At 37.6% G+C, this 19,059-nt stretch overlaps 1 protein-coding gene across 2 annotated transcripts in view; it reads right to left on the bottom strand.

The window, feature by feature from the left end:
* LOC132696393 (D(2) dopamine receptor) overlaps positions 1-19,059 on the bottom strand; it is a 36,260-nt gene that overhangs the window by 3,723 nt on the left and 13,478 nt on the right. For both annotated transcript variants that reach the window (XR_009618026.1, XM_060661195.1), the window contains exons 2-5: positions 14,824-15,133; positions 6,817-7,049; positions 2,956-3,163; positions 2,289-2,571 (exon numbers count right to left, since the gene is read on the bottom strand). Coding sequence is in view for 1 of the 2 variants with exons in the window: in XM_060661195.1 (XP_060517178.1) it covers positions 2,289-2,571; positions 2,956-3,163; positions 6,817-7,049; positions 14,824-15,121 (1,022 nt within the window). In the remaining variant the exon portion in view is untranslated. The remainder of the gene's footprint in view (positions 1-2,288; positions 2,572-2,955; positions 3,164-6,816; positions 7,050-14,823; positions 15,134-19,059) is intronic.

Below are 19,059 nucleotides of genomic sequence, written 5' to 3'. Positions count from 1 at the left end.
ACTTTGTTCATCTATTAGTTTTACGAAAATAATGCTTTTCTTTAGGCAATGCTAAAATTTAAAATATTTTCTTAAAATTCGAGCAGCCCCTTTAAAAGCAATTTTAATTATATAACATAGTACGGGTCACTGACTTACCGTTTTGGCTTAATTGGCAGATAAAATTAAAAACAACTTATGCACAACCAATGTGCCTCACAAAAATGAATGTATTCTATCTTTGGGGAATACTATTACGTATGTGTGGTCGAATTTTGTTCCTTAATTGCATTAAATATTGTGCTGGTAATAAATTTTGTTTGTATAATATGGATCCTAAAATTTTACTTTCGTGGATATTAAAATTGACTCAACAAAAATGCGACTTAATTAAATAATTAGAAAATATTATAATACATTTATAGCAGTCAAAAAATCGGTAACATTACCACAACAGAGAACTACTATTGGTTTCAAAGCTACTATGATGATTATGTCACAAAGGTCAAAACTAATATCATCAATTTTGTGTATGTGTCTTTCAACAGACAGGTTTCTACATACTTTTTAAAGATATGTGGTCTATATTATTAAGAATATGAATATTTTGTAAATTTTAATTTTCCATTTAAAGATCTTATTTACAAGATTCTTAAATTATGAATGTAAAAGAGTTTATGTATTATTGGAAAATAATTGCCAATTAAGTCAAAACGGTAAGCCAGAGACCCGTACTATGTTATATATCTGAAATTGCTATTAAAGTCACTATTCGAACATCCAATAATATACAGGGTGCTTCATTCAAGAAAATTGGCAACACTGCGTATTTTGAGAAAAAGCATTTGTCTTTTAAAGGACTATCCAAAAATGCAATAAAATGTGGGATGTTCCATTTCTATAAAAAAAGGATGATTAGGAGAATAGAAAAAAGTTCATGTTAATAGAAACAACTTTTGTATTAAAAATTTTTGTTCTACACCCGTCTGTAAAATACCTAATTACGCACCGATCTAGCGTGCGGGGAGCGCCACTTTACCACGTCATTTTCGTTTCCCACGAATCCGAACCGCTTCGGACATTTCCGGGATTTTACGGCATGGAGCAATCGGATTTTTTCGGAGATATTTCTTACGCTGAAATTTTGACGTTTGTCAATTCTGACCGTTATGTCAGTGAATGTATTCGTTTTGTTTTGCGAAAATCTTCCCAAAAACTAACGGTCGTAGAAAAAGTATAATATGCAACACGTTCGGTAAACTTTTTCACTCACTCGTTTATTAAACTCTCGCTCCGCTCGTGAGCCAAATGCCGTTTACCGCACTTGTTGCATAATATACTATTGTAACCCCCCGTAGGTTTCGACATGACTTATAGCCCCTTCTTAAACGGATCACCCTGTAGAAGATGACGTTGCCGAATATGGAGAGCAATTTGCGCTTGCCTTACAGAAGCTCTTTAATCACTATAGGTGATGTTATCTGAAATTTTAAATTGCTAGTGGTTAATTGTCAAGAACATCGTTTAAATGTCGTCAGAGGTGAAAAACGAAATAGTGACGTAAAGGGTCCTTCAGTAAGAGGTGTTACTTTGAATAATTTATATTTTATATTAATAAAAATGGCACGATACCATTGAAATTATTAAAATTCACCCCAGGTTTGTCCATTCCTCGTTGTTTTTTGGAATTGGGCATTCGACAAACATCATTTCGCTTTTTTTTTGCAAATATTCGGGTCTTAAGGCTTATGAAGTTCACACGAGAACTCAACCCGACCGATCATCAAAAACATCTTTGCTGATTAAGGCCTTTAAATGCACGAAAATGATCCGGAATTTCATCGAAAAATCTGGACTGATAAGACAAAATTGTGAAATCGGGTGTTAAATCCTATGGCCCGGCGGGATTCTTGGACTTTACTCTTTCGAAAATGAGACTGGAATAACAGCTATGACGACTGGATTACGCTATCGAGAGATGATTAATGATTTTTATATCCGATCGTTAACGGAAAAGTTTCCGGAGCGTGTTATCTGTAGAACAGGTGATCATAATTGGCCACCAAGATCTTGCGATTTAACACATTGCGACTTTTAGATATCGTTTTCCATAATTAATCTGAAATAAACATTTAAGAAAATGCCATTTTTCTTTGAATATCAAAATAACTCCTCTTAATGACAAACCCTTTATTAGTGGAGCAGACCCCAGGAGAAACCACCTAAAAAAAAGGAGCGATAACTCGAATGGTGCTTTCGGGTTCCTAATGGGAGTTCAGTACAAACATTTTAAAACTTTTTAGGCTTACATCGACTTGACGTAGTTTCCTTCCAACAGATCGTTTTTGGTTTTGTCCTGCGCTATGGCGTTTTCCTGCAAAGTGCGCGACAGTTTCAACATTTCCGCACCGAACTGACCTAGAGCGGACATCGTGCAGGGTGTCGGTTCCGACTCTTGAATCCAGAGTTCGTTGGTGTCGAGCATCGTCATTTCGGTGTCGGTGGAGCCGGCCGAATGGCCGTACTGCGACGTCGACGATTTGTTGCTTTTCGAATTCGTCATCAGCAGTTTTTTCCACGTGTATCGGCGTTCTGGAAACACACCGGGGAATCCCGCTACCTTTTAGTTCTGATTTGTTAGGATGCAGTTGGAAATATCACTTGTAATGCGACATTTCTCCGAGCTACACCGACAACGTATTGAAAATGTCAATTTTAGATAGTTAGTTCATTTACTAAAATTTTTAAAATAACTAAATAATGAAAATGAAAACCCCTACACGTTTTTCAGTTTAATCTGGTAGCCCTTTTTAAATTACAATTACCACCATGAGCTGTCGAAACTCTCCATGAAACAGGTACTGTTCTTCCACAGTACGGGGTTTTTCTAGTGGAGGGAGTGAAGAAGTGCGGGTATAAAGACGGTAAAATAGGAACGAGAATTATTCTTTTCGACATTTTCTATGACGCCTTTACCTAGGGGCGGGACCGTGGGTCCCATCCAGTTGCTAGACCAGTTCGCGGTGCCTAGTTTCTGTTCCTGATTGGCCAGCAAGCGAACCGTAAGCGCGTACGTCACCAACATGACCAGCAGCGGTATGTAAAAACATATTATCGACCCGATCAGCTTGTACAAGGGGTCGGGTATTTGACACGTCCCTTCTATTATCAACGAGGCCTGGTTCTGGAAACAAAAAAAAAGGCTGGAAATAAGGCGACGCTACTGTGCGCGACATCCGACGTTAAAAAATAAACACAAAACGGCTTGTTTTTCCGCTATTGTGAGGGACACCGCTCGTTTCGCTCGCAGTTCACGCCTCGGTAAACAATACGGGACGAAATACAGGGCGATTCAAATCTTTAGTTCAGTGTGTCAACAATAAAATGAAATTTTCTTTTGATATCATTAATTAAATAAACCCAAATTTTTCAAAGAAATTTCCATAGACTATTGTAATACTTTTACAAAATGTCTTGGTTGATCCTGCGTCGGTTTTTGTTGAATCGAACTTGCTGTCACCCTGCTGGCTTCTTCCATATATATATATATATATATATATATATATATATATATATATATATATATATATATATATATATATATATATATATATATATTCTTTGCTGTATGCATGGAATGCTGTAAACTTCTGGCATCTCAAATGGAATTTTATCTTTGACAGATCTAAGATTTGGTACTCCAACATATTCTCTAGCAAGATATTTAGCTTCCTATCCGTTTTCCCTATAAAGGATTTTAACTTTATAAGGAAAACGGATAGTTTTACACTTAATTTACACTTCATTGAACAACTGAAAAGTATTACATTAGATACACAAGATATTCTGGTTAGTTTCGACGTAGAATCCCTCTTTACTAAAGTCTCTATTTCTGAAAATTTTCAATATTGTTTCAGGTATATTTAAATCCCAGAATCTGGAACGAAACCTTCTCACCTTAATCGAAAAATGCTTGCCTGGAACATATTTTTCTTATATCGGTCAAATTTTTGAACAAACGTCGGGAACAGCTATGGGTTCGCCACTATCGCCAGCCATCGCAAATATATTTGTGGAAGTCTTTGAGAAGAAAGTTCTCGACACCTTTCATCTAAAACCAAAATTATGCAAACGCGATGATACTTTTGTTATTTGGCCTAATGGTCAAAAATCTCTAGTAGTAGACCTTTAAACGCCATACTCGTACGTTTTACGTTTTACCATTGAATTAAAAGCTAATAATAACCTCCCATTCTTAGATTATCTTATCAATAGAAAATTAGACCTAACATTGGGTCATTCTGTTTACAGAAAACCTACGTACATATCATCGGTTATCAACTGTCTTGTTTACAGAGTCGTAAAACTATCTCAGTCCGATTCACTGAACCTAGAATTAGAATACCTTACCCCTGCTCTTCTCTCTAATAACTTACATATTAAAGATATTAAGCGTTCCATCATAAAATACACTTCACCACAACCTTCCAATAGCAATGAATCCGAAAGTAATCGCAAGCTTACAACCGTTCAAACATTCTTCAAAACTTTAAATTTAAAACATTACTGACCACATATCAAAAGTTATAAAGAAATATAACGTCAAAACCAGATTTACCATTAATCCAAAAATCTCTCAACATCTTCAATCCATCAAAGACAAATTTTCATTTGAGATGCCTGGAGTTTACAGCATTCCATGCAAAGATTACATTTGAGAGACCGGACGAAAAATATCGGCTAGGCTCAAAGAATATGAAAGAGCCTTAAGACTAAGACAATCATAAACTACAATTCTTACATGTAATCAATTCTTGTACCAACGAAAAATCCGAAAGTTTATGGAAATCTTTAAGCAACCCATCAATCATAATCACGACTGAGGTCTTTCATTTAGCTCCTCTACCCTCAAACAATATATAAGCAAGTACAGAGTAAAATGCGAGCCAGTTTCAGTTAGGCGCTGAAGAAGCCAACAGGATGATTGGCGAAACGTTAGCAAGTTCGACTCAACATCAACCGACGCAGAAGGAATCCAGAAGTTTTGTGAAAAGTATGACATTCCCGAATTGCCACAAAATCTTGCAAACTAAGTAATTAAAGACTCAACTGAAAAACTTCAAGTGACCGTCGTCACATGTTTCTGAAAACATCTCGTATACCCGGTGGGCAATATGCCTCCACTTCGCACGTGGGACGAAAAAACCGCCACCCTGTATCGATTCGTCATAACCGCCATTAAAATGGCCCCCGGAGGCGATTGTAATTTATTAACCGTGTCGCTAGACGGGGCTCGCCATTGTGAACCGACATCAAAGGGTTTTGCAGCTGGACAATGACGTTTTAATTGGGCATCGTGCCCCCCGACTGTTTTTGTTTTCCTTTCGGTTTATTTGTAGACGAAAGCTCGATAATGATTTTCATTTCGTGTCTTTTAAGGAGCGCCGCGGGCTGTGAGGGGGGGAAGTTTTTCGTGGAATCCGTACTAAGCCGCGCTGAGGGTGGGGAACTCCCCCTCACGTCAGGGGAATATGAGGCGCGAATTTAGCGAAACGCCCGGATTTCAAGGTCGTCGACAGCTATCTTCACCTAATCAATCGCCGAAACCGCTTATCATATCTACTAAAATGGATTGCCGTCCTGGCACTTCGCTGAAAGTGTCAACGCTCATCTCTAAACTTGAGATTTCGGTAACGGCTCGGTCGAATATTCGGGGTCCAAAAAAATTTTTTCTTTTGTTCTCTGTTCTCTGTAACCGACCGGGAGGAAGTTTCTTTAAGTCCGATAACGGTCGAACCGTTTTAAGTACGGGCTTCAAATTTTCTTCCGTTCTTATACCAGAAGATGCACGGCGGCTCCCAAAATATTGAGCCCATCATACATCGGGTGCCCATTTTGTCAGCTATTAGTGGTTTTTGCTTGGAACATCGCTACGACAGTAAGTTCCAAAATTTCGAGCTCTTCTCGAACCACTAGACGCATCAGATTCTTGTATAGCGCATATCAAACAGGCTTGTAATCATGTCATCGAGTTCGGCCGGCACAGCGTTGCCGTCGTTTACATTGTTTCGTTTTACCAAAATATTTTTTACTGTAATATGATTCGATGACGTTCAGAATTTCTAAATATTAAGTAATATCCATTACTTGTGTCCATTTATACCACATATGAAATGAAATTTTCCACATTTCAGGGGTAACAGTATATTCAAAGGTACAGCAAACATCGGTAAATATTAAAATTAACGGGAATTAAGTAACGGGGTGACCATGGTCCGCTTCCAATTAAACATTTATTTATAATGTGTTTAGGTTCCAAATTTTAAGGACTTCCAAAGTGTCAATTTCACGAGTCTCTATATATTTCACAGAAACTCTCATTTATTAGAAAATGCCTATATATGTCTATATTTTCATTATAAAAAAATCTTTTTATGTTATATATTTGACTGATCTAAACACAGTTGATACGAAAAAGAATCAAAAATATAGGAAATACATGTCCAAGATCTTTCCCTGGTAACGTCATTTATATATTAATTCAAGCCAACCAAGTTGGTTTATTCCCAAAATGATTGTGTATTGTAGGTACTTTCAGTGCTATAACAGCTAGAAGTGCGGATTTGAATGACATGCTATGCTGCTTCATCATTTTGTACACTATGCACTACGAGCAGTTAAAAAAAAAGAATCTTGGACTACAAAGTCGGAAAACCAAGTAGCTTCCGTGGTGTCTAGAAATCGCATCATCTATGACGTGACTACACGTGGTATGAGCTGTTTACGTTAACAACCCACAATACTAATGCTTCAACCAAAGTTAATTTGTAGGCTTACCTTAGAATACATGAGGCTCAGGGGCAAACTCATGGCTATGGATAGAAGCCAGACGAAGACGATCTTCAGCACTACCCTGCGTCGTGACTTGTTTCTGCCGAACTTCATCGGGTACCTCAGGGAGAGGTACCGATCGACGCTGATCGTACAGAGATGCATGATCGATGCCGTACAGAACAACACGTCCAGGCAGATCCAAGCAAGGCAGTAAACGGATGGAAGCGGAAAATAGCCTGGAATTGAACCGAAGTAGTTGAAAGTAGACGAAAGTCCTATGAAACTGTCACTTAATGTATAGGCTGGGCCATTTGTCTTCGGACGCTACCTTATCGCTATAGGTTATGGAGAAAAAAGTACAAGTAAATACAGAAGTTAGTTGGAGTATTACAAACCTTCGACTTATTTTAGTGTTGTATATACAGGGTGTTTCATTTTTCTTGGGCGAGTATCAATTTTCTTATTTTAAATGGAACGCCCGGTATATTTTGGGTATAATTCCTATACCTCAGACTAGCAGTTTTTATTATATTTTAATCAGAATTTAAATTCCCCACGCTACTTAGAGCTACTTAGATGTTAGAAATTTACACTTATTGAAGTGCACACTATAGAGAATAGATTGGGGAGAATGGTAGTTAGGATATGTATCGGAAGACCCGATTTTTACGGTATTATGTTTGAAATGTGAAATTATTAGGCATAAACAACCTTGCATAAAATTGCCTTAATTTTTAACGACAAGATTATAAAAATAGGCAGTTTCCATAAAAAAAAGTTTTTTGGCAGTTTTTTTAATTTCATTTTTAATCTTATTTTTTGAGTACCGTGTATTAATATATACCGAAATTTCATGTGAAATCCGTTATTCGAGTCCGGTTAGTCTTAGGTATAGGATATTATACACAAAATATGTCTAGAATTTTGTATAAAATTCAAAAATGAAGTAGCATACCAGGTATTCCATTTAAAATAAGAGAATTGAGACTCGCTCACGAAAAATAAAATGCCCTGCATATACAAAATTAAAATAAATTAAGGGTTTATAATACAATAATTAACTTTTGGCACAATCCCTTATAGTTTCATATGAAATCCGTTATTCGAGTCCGATTAATCTTAGGTATAGGATATTATACACAAAATATGTCTAGAATTTTGTATAAAATTCAAAAACGAAGTAGCATACCACGTATTCCATTTAAAATAAGAGAATTGAGACTCGCTCACGAAAAATAAAATGCCCTGCATATAATAAATAAAAATATATAAAATAAATTAAGGGTTTATAACACAATAATGAACTTTTGGCACAATCCCTTGTAGTTTCGGAGATAAGTTAATGTCCCAAGATAAACTGTCCACCCTATAAAATAATAATGTATCAGTCTGATACAATATCCACCAAGTTCCTTCCAAACATATAGTAATATTCAGATATCCAGATGGACGCTATAGTATCCAGGCGTAATTTTGCTAATTTAATCTTTATAGGACTCTGGAGGCATGCACCACTTCAAAATTATTTGCCACACGCACTCAGATATCCGAGATCAACATAAACGTCCTCAATAGAGTAGTACCACATTATTAAACCTAGTTGCATATTGACTTTTTTTTTTCAAAGAAACTTCTGAAGCTACTGTAATACTTTTTACAAAACTTCTGCATTCCTCCTGCGTCAGTTTTTGCGTCACCGATCATTCTGTTGGTTTCTTCAGAGCTTGACTGAAACTGGCTCGCATTTTGCTGTGTACCTGCTTATATATTGTTTGAGGGGGCGGGGCTAAATAAGGGGCATACACGCCGTCTCGGTTGACTGATTCCCATATTAGTGACAGGTAGAGACATGAGTAGCGGTATTGACTTCTTCAGCACAACTCTTCGTAAACTTAAGCACGTAGCCAAGCAAACTATTCTGTACGGGTCGTATTTCACATGCGAACCCGTTTTTGCAACGTCTCACTTTTAATGTCGAGATTACTGCCGACGCGTCTGTTTTCCTACCTCGAATCCCACAACGCTGTTTGCTCGTTACTAACCGTTTAATCGTGTTATGCCTGTTGGTTGCGTTTAGCGATCTCTGGCAGATTTTGTACTGTTTTGGACGTACGCCAACCGCAATGTTCGCATTCGCTTCTAGAAGCGCGATATACCACCTAGGCAGGGATCGTTAGACGGCCCTTTCTGTGGGAGTTTGATTCGAAAATTTATGCTTCCATAAATCAAAATGTTTCTAAAGAATTGCTTTCATAGCCAGACAACAAGCTCTATAAAACTTTAATTAGTCATAAAAGGTTTTATATCGAGTTTGTCACATCTAGGATTAACTGTCATGTTATTTTTCAAACTGTTCATTCTTTTATGCTTTTTACAAAACTTCTGGATTCTTCTTGCGTCGGTTATTGTTGAGTCGAACTTGCTGTTGGGTTCTTCAGAGCTTAATTTTTTCCTTTTTTTACATATATTGATGTATCCTGCAATCTCTTGTCAATCATTATCTGTATTGCATTTTGAACTTCCTGTCCACATGAGAGTCTGGGTCTTCCTCTTTTCCTTCCTTTGGTAGGATCATATTTGCCATTCATTCTTCTAATGTAACTATTTCCGTTATAATTTCTAGTCTCCTCACCCTCTCCTCAACTAACCAAAACTAACAGTCTGCTACACAAAGCAACATATTGATATTTATTTTGAAGCTTGTTACGAGAAGGGACAACTTTTGGAAGTGCCCTTAACAACATTTGTGTTATGGTTTAGCTCAACGCATGTGTTAATCCATATATTGGATATTCAACCCGATAGCAAATTTTTGACACCAAGTAAAATGTTACTCACTAGCACAGGCTGACGAAGATTTTGTGATGTTATTTTTGATTGTTGTGCAATTAAATTTCTTTATAAATGCCAAGAAATGCCAGTTATGTTTTGTTACGTGTGTGTGGTTCTTTTATGGTCAAGAAATTTAGACATACCTGTTTAAAAACAATGCTACGCTCATTTTTAATGTTGTTTGTAAGGTATGCGTACTGGGTTTAAGATATTAGGACGATAGAACCAGTCGATCTCTAGCTTGTGGAATACCTATGAGCCAACAAATCACTTTGATGACTGCTATTTCTTGCACGTACTGCATCTGCCCAGATGTCTCATTACTTGAGAATGCTGCTAAATTAGAAGAAGACACAACAAGTTTTCCTGAACCTCAAATAGATGAAGATGTCCTGTGGTGGTGGTAAATGGAGTGTTTCTCAGCAACCACAACAATTTTCACAATCAGAACTTGACGACTTAGTGTGAAACTTAATTTTACCTAAGGATCATTCCGACATTTTAGCAACCAGACTTCGAATTAAAAATTTGGGATGCAAGATGAGTATAAAAGTACATTAGATCTGGACTACTTTCTCAAAAACATGGAATATACAAGTCTTTGTTCTTGTACTAATAAAAATAATGTTTAAACCAACCGAGATTTTATTTATTTGATTTAAATTATACAGAATCAAATGTCAGATCGAAATCAACTTTCAACTTTCATAATATACCTGTCGAAAGCTGGAAACGTTACATTTGTAATCAATTCATCTTAATGGCGACTCTGAGAGTGAAACAGAATCAGATTTTGAACAAAAGGTACCTATTTAGTTAAAAGTCCGTCGCTGATGCTCAGGCCTACAGGTCCGAAGACGAAACAAAGCATTCGAATCGAAGTTGCCGCATTGCTTCCGAAATTTTGATTACAAGCGTTTCTATCGTCGAGGTTCGATAACGCCAAGATTCATGAAGATTAAAAATTTTCCACCAAAAGTCTCTCAGAACCCACTTCGCTATTCTACTGACGGATTAAAGCGGTTTCTTTCTGTCGATGATGAGCCAATTTTAAAGCTTTAAATTAGATTTTTATGTCGATTAACTTTATCGAAAAAAGCCAAAGAAAACAGTCGAATATTCTACGATAAATGACGTTCACAAACATTCGGAACAGGTCGTTGTATATCAAAAAGCGTTTTAAGCATCCGGAATGGGGGAGTTCATTGAAAAGCTCGCGGTTATTTCGAGCCAAACTTTTCCACTAAAACTCGTTCCGCCGCAGCTTATTTCATCGATCAATTCCGCCGGAGAGAGAGAGAGGATACATCGCAACTTATTACTGACGCTGTTAATTACGAACAAATTTACGAGGGTCTTTCACATATTATCGACCATTTCAATAAAGAGGTGCATTAATGTCGCTTAATATAAGTGTTTCTCTGTAATTAAGTTATAAAGTCGGTTGTCCCGAGTTAAGAATGGACAAATATGAAGACACACTTCATGCGGATACCGGTAGTTGGCGTACATTTAGCAATAGAGTTCTTTTTTTTTTGTTCAATCTTCCTTCCCGTTAGGGTGTACAGGGTTATTCATTATATCTTGACACTCACTTACAGGGTTAAATTTGAAAGAGAGAAAAAAAAAGTGTAAATACAAAAGTTTGAAGGTTTTTGCTCTATCTTATGCAAATGTCAGAAAAAACGAACAACGATTGCAAGCTGTCAAACATCATACACATGACCTACATTATTTTCTATACATCGGACAATATTTTCTTTCAATTTCCTGTTAATACAGGAGATGATAAAATCACGGTTTTCCCTGATTAGATGTGGTAAAACGATATTAAGTCTTTTTGTTAACACTTGTAAACCTTCAGGTCTATTATAATACATTTTATCCTCACAAAAGAATCTCATAAGGATTCAGGTATTGCCAGGTCATTTAATAGTTCCTTGCCTACCTATCCAAAGTCTATACTTATTATTTAGATAATCTTGAGATCTTCTATACATTTTATGTTCATCGGTTAAATTTTGCACTGGAAGGAACTTATACGGGTGAAACTTGATATGATATCTTAGCGTTGGCTGAACTTTTCCATAGAACTTGTCGGATAATCTTTAACTTCAGGTATAGAACGTTCACTATTTTTTTAAAAATATGAAACATACAAATTAAGAAAATGGAAGTGAAAGTTATTATGTCAAGGCTCGTAATATTGCAACGATATATAAAATTTATTTCCATTGTCCTGATCTTCCGTGTGACACTATTTCGGTCCTCGAATTGTTACATTATTAATTGCATATTCTTGCAACGTTATGTCCATTTGAATCATGTAATTCCATTACAGTTATTTCTCCCCCAGTATAACCCATCTGAAATATCTTATAATAACTTACGCTCCATATCTTTAGTTTTGATTAGTTGTCAAAAGTAGGAAATTGTTAAAACAATTGTAAACATAGATAATATGGTTGCTATCAAAGCAGACTTGAAAATTTTTAAACAATATGGCTACTGTCCAGAAATGAAATGATAATTATTTATAAACGGAAATATTTTAAAAATGGCTAAATGAAATGTCAATTATCTATATGTTTTCGAAATCATGAAGAAAGATACACGATTTAAGCTAATAATATATAGGGTATTCCATTAAAAAAAAATTATGTTGGTGTAATTTGGACAACTTCAGGTAGTCGTTTGTTTTTTCTAACATTTGCATAAGATAATAGAGCAAAAATCTTTAAACTTTTGTGTTTACACATTTTTTTCTATCTTTCAAAATTAACCCTGTTGGCGGGTGTCAAATTATAATGAACAACCCAGTACGCACACAGAATTTGTTACATGGTATGTCAACAGTGTCAGTTTGAGAACGCCAAAAGTACACCTACGCCACTGGCGCAGAATGAAAAAAAAACAGACGAATGCCGAGGGTTTCCAAGGTGTCTGGATAAATATTCATCCCGAAACATATAAATCCCATTAAAACATCTCGAGGAATTCTTTTAGGGAAAGGGGGACGGCGGAGGTTCCAGAAAGGCGACGAAATGAATCTGATTACGATCGAGCGACAAGTCTCGTCCCCAGAGAAGACTAAAAACGCGGCTAGAAAAAGACTGAAAATAACGTCACGAGTATTGTGGAAGAAGGGAATTAACGGCGCTGCATCGTAAATTTCTTAAATCGCCTTATATCAGCGATCAGCAATTTGTTCGGTTTTTTTTTGTAGATAGTTTCCTCCATTTTGCCTTCTTTCTTCTTGTCATTTTGATGGAAACCACTTCTTTTTCCTAGGTTCATTTTTAGATAACATAATATTTACTCTCGATTGAAGTTCCTTCTCATTCTTCGTTATCAAAACTTGTTATCACTTGTAAAAAAGTCGCTCAACATCTTCGAACCATCAAAAACAGAATTCTCTTTGAGACGCCTGGAGTTCACAGCATTCGCTAGGTTAAAAGGATCTGAAAGAGCTTGGACGTCAAATATTTTTTGTCATATGCCTATTTGAAGTCTACAAACAGTTGATGGTTCTAATTGCTCTTCCTGTAGTGTGCTTGTAGCAGTTTAGGCGTAATAACGATCTCGCACCGCCAAGGTCGCACGAAATGAGGGAAAGTTTCGAAGCGTAACGAACCCTCCTCCCGCCTCGGTCGTATACGTTATTAAACCCCTTGGAATATGAATGAGACAGGCTTGTTAGTTTTAAATTGCCGTTCTTTCGTTGTGCGGCCCGGCTCGCGGTAAATATTGCATCGTCGAGAGAGAAAATTGGAATTTGACACGAGAACACTTTAAAATTAAGGGTCGTGATACACAAAACTTAACGTTCCGCACGAACCACTAGAAGGAAATGAGATCGCGTTCATTATGCACCAGCGTGCGCTGTATAGGTTATTACTGTTTTATTACCGACGTTCGGTCAGCGAAATGAGAGAACTGGCCCTTGCCACAGCTTAAGAAATCTTAATTTTACCCATTTCCCACAGAAATCTGAGGACTCAAGATTTTAGAGAGCATTGAATTGGGTTCGATCATTACTTAGTGGTGGTAATATAAATAAGTCCATTCCTAAAAAACTAAGAATCACAACCCAGGAACCAAATAAACAATGAAGAACGTTTAAATTAAACTTGGTACACGATGAGATGATCAAAAAGCTGCACCAAGATCGAGTGGTCTTGGTGTTCCGGCATTTGGGCTGTCGAAGAATTAGAAACCCCCCTTGTTGTTGTTGATTAACTGGAGAAATAAAGGAAACGGTAGCACAGTAGAACCCATTTCTGTCAAAAAGACTACGAGAACCGGGACATACATAATAGCAAAAACCAAGAGCTGCTATTAGAGATGCTGGGAACAAAAATGTGTAGAAATAGTGCACGATATATGAAAGATAACAATAGAGAACTCTACTTTTCTGAGATTCCCTTTATCTGTCCTTGCCGTCTATATTCGAGAGATGGCGCGATTCACCTATGTGTTCAGATTTCTTTTGCACAATTCTTTTCAAGTGTATCTCCTCAGTTTTGATCACACTATTCCGATTCAGTCTTGGCATAATATTTATATTCACATTGTTCTCACCTCTGATACAGATCTAGATCGCTTTTATGATCCAGACATCAACATCACTTGTGAGTTCTTCTCTTAAGAAATATGAAATCAGGTCCAGCTTTACTGCAGTACCATTGTTATTTAACACTGTTTTTTGTTTCCTAGCTTCTTTAAAGTCTATTAGAATTTCACTAATTCTACACATTGTACTCGTCCATCCCTATAAAGTCATATGTTTTGTTAGAGCCTAGCCAACTTCTACAGTGCTGCTCGTGTTTACTAAGTTCTTGCTTTGGCCAATCCCCTCCCACGACACACCAACGTACGCAAGCAAAGAGTAAAACGTACCTCGAAATAACGTCACCATGCCGAGGGAGTTCTTCTCTTAAGAAATATGCTTCACTGCAGTACCATTGTTGTTTAACACTGTTTTTTGTTTCCTAGCTTCTTAAAAGTGTATTAGAATTTCACTAATTTTACAGACTGAACTCGTCCATCCCTATACAGTCATATGTTTTCCTAGAGCCTAGCCAACTCCTACAGAGCTGCTCGTGTTTCCTAAATTCTTGCTTTGGCCAATCGCCTCCCACGACACACCAACGTACGCAAGCAAAGAGTAAAACGTACCTCGAAATAACGTCAAAATGCCGAGCGGCATCACCAAGATGGCGACCATCAGGTCGGTGATGGCGAGCGACATGAGAAAGTAGTTGGTCATGTTCTGCAACCTCCTCTCCCAGCAGATGGCCAAGCACACCAGGATATTTCCGGCCGCTGTCCCGACGGCCAAGCCTATGGCCGACAGTGCCCACCAGTTGTTGAGCTGTTCGAACTCGTAAGGGCCCGACGAAATGTTAAGGTCGTTTGCGAAGAGGGACAGGTTCCCCCGGGTTCCATTGACACCGTAAATTTGTTCCGCTGTCATGGCGATTATGACCTGAAACGATAGCGTGAGTTACCTTTTACAAATCTTCTGGATTTCTGAAGATTTGTATTATAGCAGCCCGTGGAAGTTAGTTTAGTCATAGTTAACGCCAAGTTTAGGGACGTAGGGACTAATAAAAAAAGACAATTTCCTGTAATGACGATCGGTAGGTTAGCTATGGAAAGTTGGTGGTAACACAGAGTGTCAAAGTTACTGTAATACAACCAAAAATATAGTGCATTTATTGCTTTCACGTTTTAAGTATTTTCAGTATTTTTTCCTTTTTTATTCTGCATTAAGTAGGTTTTGCCTGAGATAGACTGCCACGAATATTTGTTGAAACTTGAAATTTATTTGAAACGTAAATGGATCGTTTTAAATTTGATTATGCATTTTCGAATAAGTGGAAGCGTTTATTTTAATATCAGGTGATGCGTATCGTTCATAAGAGTCTAATCTAAATTCCAATATGTTCGTATATATTTCATTGTGATCCTTTGAATAAGTAAGTATTTACGTATTAGATTATTGAGCTTTGCTGTTTTCACTGGATAGTTCAAAGGATAAGTAATTATTTTTATCTTATGTGCCTGTCGAATAACAACATTCTTTTTCTTGTATGTTTGTATTTTCTACATAGTTCGTAGACTCTTTTTTAAGTCTATAGATTATATTCATGGTAGATAAAGTTACGTCATCAGAATACAGATAAATATTTATTAAAATTTTACAATTAAACATTTTTGGAAGTTCCTTTTTTTTAACACTTTAAAATGTGGAGCAAAAAAATGAAGCAGGTGTTCCCCTGTTAGAAGAAGAATTGAAAACAGCGCAGAATTTGAAGACGAAGGGCAGATGTAGTCGAAACTAATCACAATTTGGAAGACGAACTACGTCAGCAAATAAAAAAACGGATCCATTTGTCTTCGGATTCGAAACGAATTGTTTTAAATGTTTACAATTTTAAAAGAAAGAAGGGAAAGTAGGAGCAGGAATAAAAACAAGTTTCATGACCAAAGTTCCGAAGTCGACAAAGAAAAATTGTTTCAAATGGGATAGTCAAGAGGAAAGTGAGAGAAGATGCTCGTTCTTCGCAATTAGGCGTATAATCTACGACGCTTATAAAGTGAATAGCATTTTAACCCTAGAAGTGACGATGTTTCAAGTGACTGATACTTTATTATTATATTATATTATATTTATAAGTAATAAATTACTTATACTTATATCCCGCTTGTTAGTGTAGCACGAGAAATTACAAGGACGGTCCTTTAATGGTTACGTGTGAGGGTTTGTTCCTCAGGGTGTTCTATCAAAGTTAATCAGGAGGTCAGTTGTAAAAGCACTATATTTTTGGTCCAAGTATGCCAGAAATCATGGATTTTTTAACTCCTGACTCAAGACCACTTATGTTGAATTCTAGTATCATCATTCGGATCATTTCTAGGGATATTTAACGTTCTCCAAATAAAATTTAAAATTTTATACTGGGCTTCTGTCAGCCTCGACGTGCCGTTTCCGTATAGGGTGAATTGGGAGTTTCTCTCACGATCGACCTAAAGAGGTGAAGTTTATTCCGGCAAACTTATACGCAACTTTTTATCGCCCTTTAATGGAAAATGAACCGGAAACTTCTTCCGATATTGGGTTCGGGATAAACCTAGTCCGTGAAATTCGACAAGCAATTCATTCGCTCGGGTCATTCAAAAGGGGAAAACTTTGTTAATACTTCGCCCACAGGGAGCTACAAATATGTAGGAAAGTAAAATATTACAGTATTACTATAACAAAACCGCCATTGTTGCATATTTTTTGACCACCTCCACCATTCTACAAACATCAAGCCTTACTTATTGACAGCTGAATTTGTTATTGCCACTTCGAGGATGAAACGGTAAGGTCGAAATTGCGGTTAATGGCGCGGATGCTCATTTGCATTTGAATTCAGACCTGATGATGGTCTCGGTCGATTACTGTTATCTCATAATGAAGTGATGCCGAGTGCTTAAGTTGAGTCGCGGTGACGTAGCGCGTAATAACGTATATGATGATAACGCGGTGCACAAGTCAAGTTGAAAATGTTGAGTTGAAGTAATAGATACAAGAGTTGATTCAAGGTTCTATTTTGGTGTCGTTGCTGTTTATCAAGTTTCACTTGGCAAATTATAACATGAACTCTTTAAAACTTGAACAATAACCCTTGCAGCAGTATGGGTAAGGTACATTAAGGTTTTGCTGGGGAATCTCAGGGGTGCGAGTTTTCAAAACTTTCAAACCCTTCAACTCTGAGAAGTTCAACATCTTCATAACTACTACCCGACAAATGGAAATATTAAATCCTTGAAACTTCAAGAAACTTCTTGACCTGTTTTTCCAGACTGACGTTTCTGTAGTGTAGAAGAATCATCTGTAGCGGTACGGGTAAAGGACAGCAATGGTTCGTATGACTTGATCTTTCGAAAGTCTTAGTCACCAACTCTGAGGAGTTAAATTAATAAATGCAGGAGTTGACTCAAGGTTCTACTTTGGTGCCGTCAGTGTTTCCCATGTATCATCCACTGTAAATCTTTATAATTATATCTCGACAAATTGTAATATTAAATCCTCAAAACTTGTTTTTCCAAACCAACGTTTCTGCAGTGTAGAAGAATCATCTGTAGCGGTACATGACTTGCTGCGCGATCTTTTGAAAGCCTTCTTGTCAACTGCAAGGAGTCGATTCAAGATTCTACTTTGGTGTAGTTAGTGTTTCTCATGTACCATCGACTAAAAATCTTCGAAACTTGAAGAAACCTCTTGACTTGTTTTTTCAGATTAATATTCCTGCTGTGTAGAAGAATCATCTGCAGTGGTACTGGTAAGGTCCAGCAAGGTTTCGCAGGACGTGCTGGGTGATTTCGGATAGGGTTTTATCTTCGAAAATCTTCCTCCTCAACTCTGAGGCGTTGAAGGAATCAATATGGAAGTTGATTGCTGTTGGCTTGAAAAAGATTTCAGAAACTCTTTTGAGAATAATACACCTGGTCCTTCTAACTGCCTTTCTAGGACCAGTTTTCTGCTTCGTTGCTCAGCTTTGATCTAGTAGTAGATCGCATTTTGGAGGATCGCACTGTATAAACAATGGTTCGCGGGTATTAGCAAACTCCATTTAGCCGTTATCTCTGCCCTGCCTCGCCCGTTTCACTTAAATCTTCGTTAAAAATTGACGCGTCACGTGACCCCCCTTTTATCAATTCCAAATCATCGCCGTCGACATATTTCAATTAATGGCTTTAAACCGGCCACTAATCAAAGCTCCATTATCGCGCTCATCGCAGGCGAAAACCCGCCCGGACCCCCACCCCTATTATAAACACTATTGTGGAGTTTATTATCGGCGGCGGTGGTGCGGGACGGGACGGGGGCCCCTGCGGTCCCGCTAATAAATTTTCGACCGACCCGGGACTATTTTTTAACGGTCTCCTGGCCGAAAACAATCGGCCGGACCCGCGTTCGCGTTAATGGCGTCATTTCCGGTGTTACGGACTCCGGCACTGTCGAAATTCCGGGGCATTTTCGTTAAACCGGTGTCCCCCGGATCCCCCTTCCGACCCGCCCGCTTGTCGGACCGTACGTAATCCCGGGTATGTTTTTTTTTTTACACGGGACGGTCATCCCTTTGACGGAGTTTGGGCCAGCAAATTCGAAATGAAGCGATGGACACCAATTTCTTGTTACTTTCGAAAAATCGGTGAAATCACTAAACTCAGATCTCGAAAACGGTGCGTCCTAGCCGTCGGCATCGTTGGCACAGATGAAAACGGTTTTTTTTGTCTGTCCATTCTCCGTTCTATGTTACTGAACTCTTTCGACGATAACTTCCGAACGGTTTGAGTTCGACGCTTCAAATTTTGCTACTTTTTAACACTTCACGAGATGCATAAGATATGTGAAAATGG

Source organism: Cylas formicarius, unplaced genomic scaffold, assembly GCF_029955315.1.
Source record: "Cylas formicarius isolate icCylForm1 unplaced genomic scaffold, icCylForm1.1 PGA_scaffold_1__22_contigs__length_36826433, whole genome shotgun sequence".
Taxonomy (NCBI): Eukaryota; Metazoa; Arthropoda; class Insecta; order Coleoptera; family Brentidae; genus Cylas; species Cylas formicarius.
This window is presented reverse-complemented; position numbering and strand designations above follow the sequence as displayed.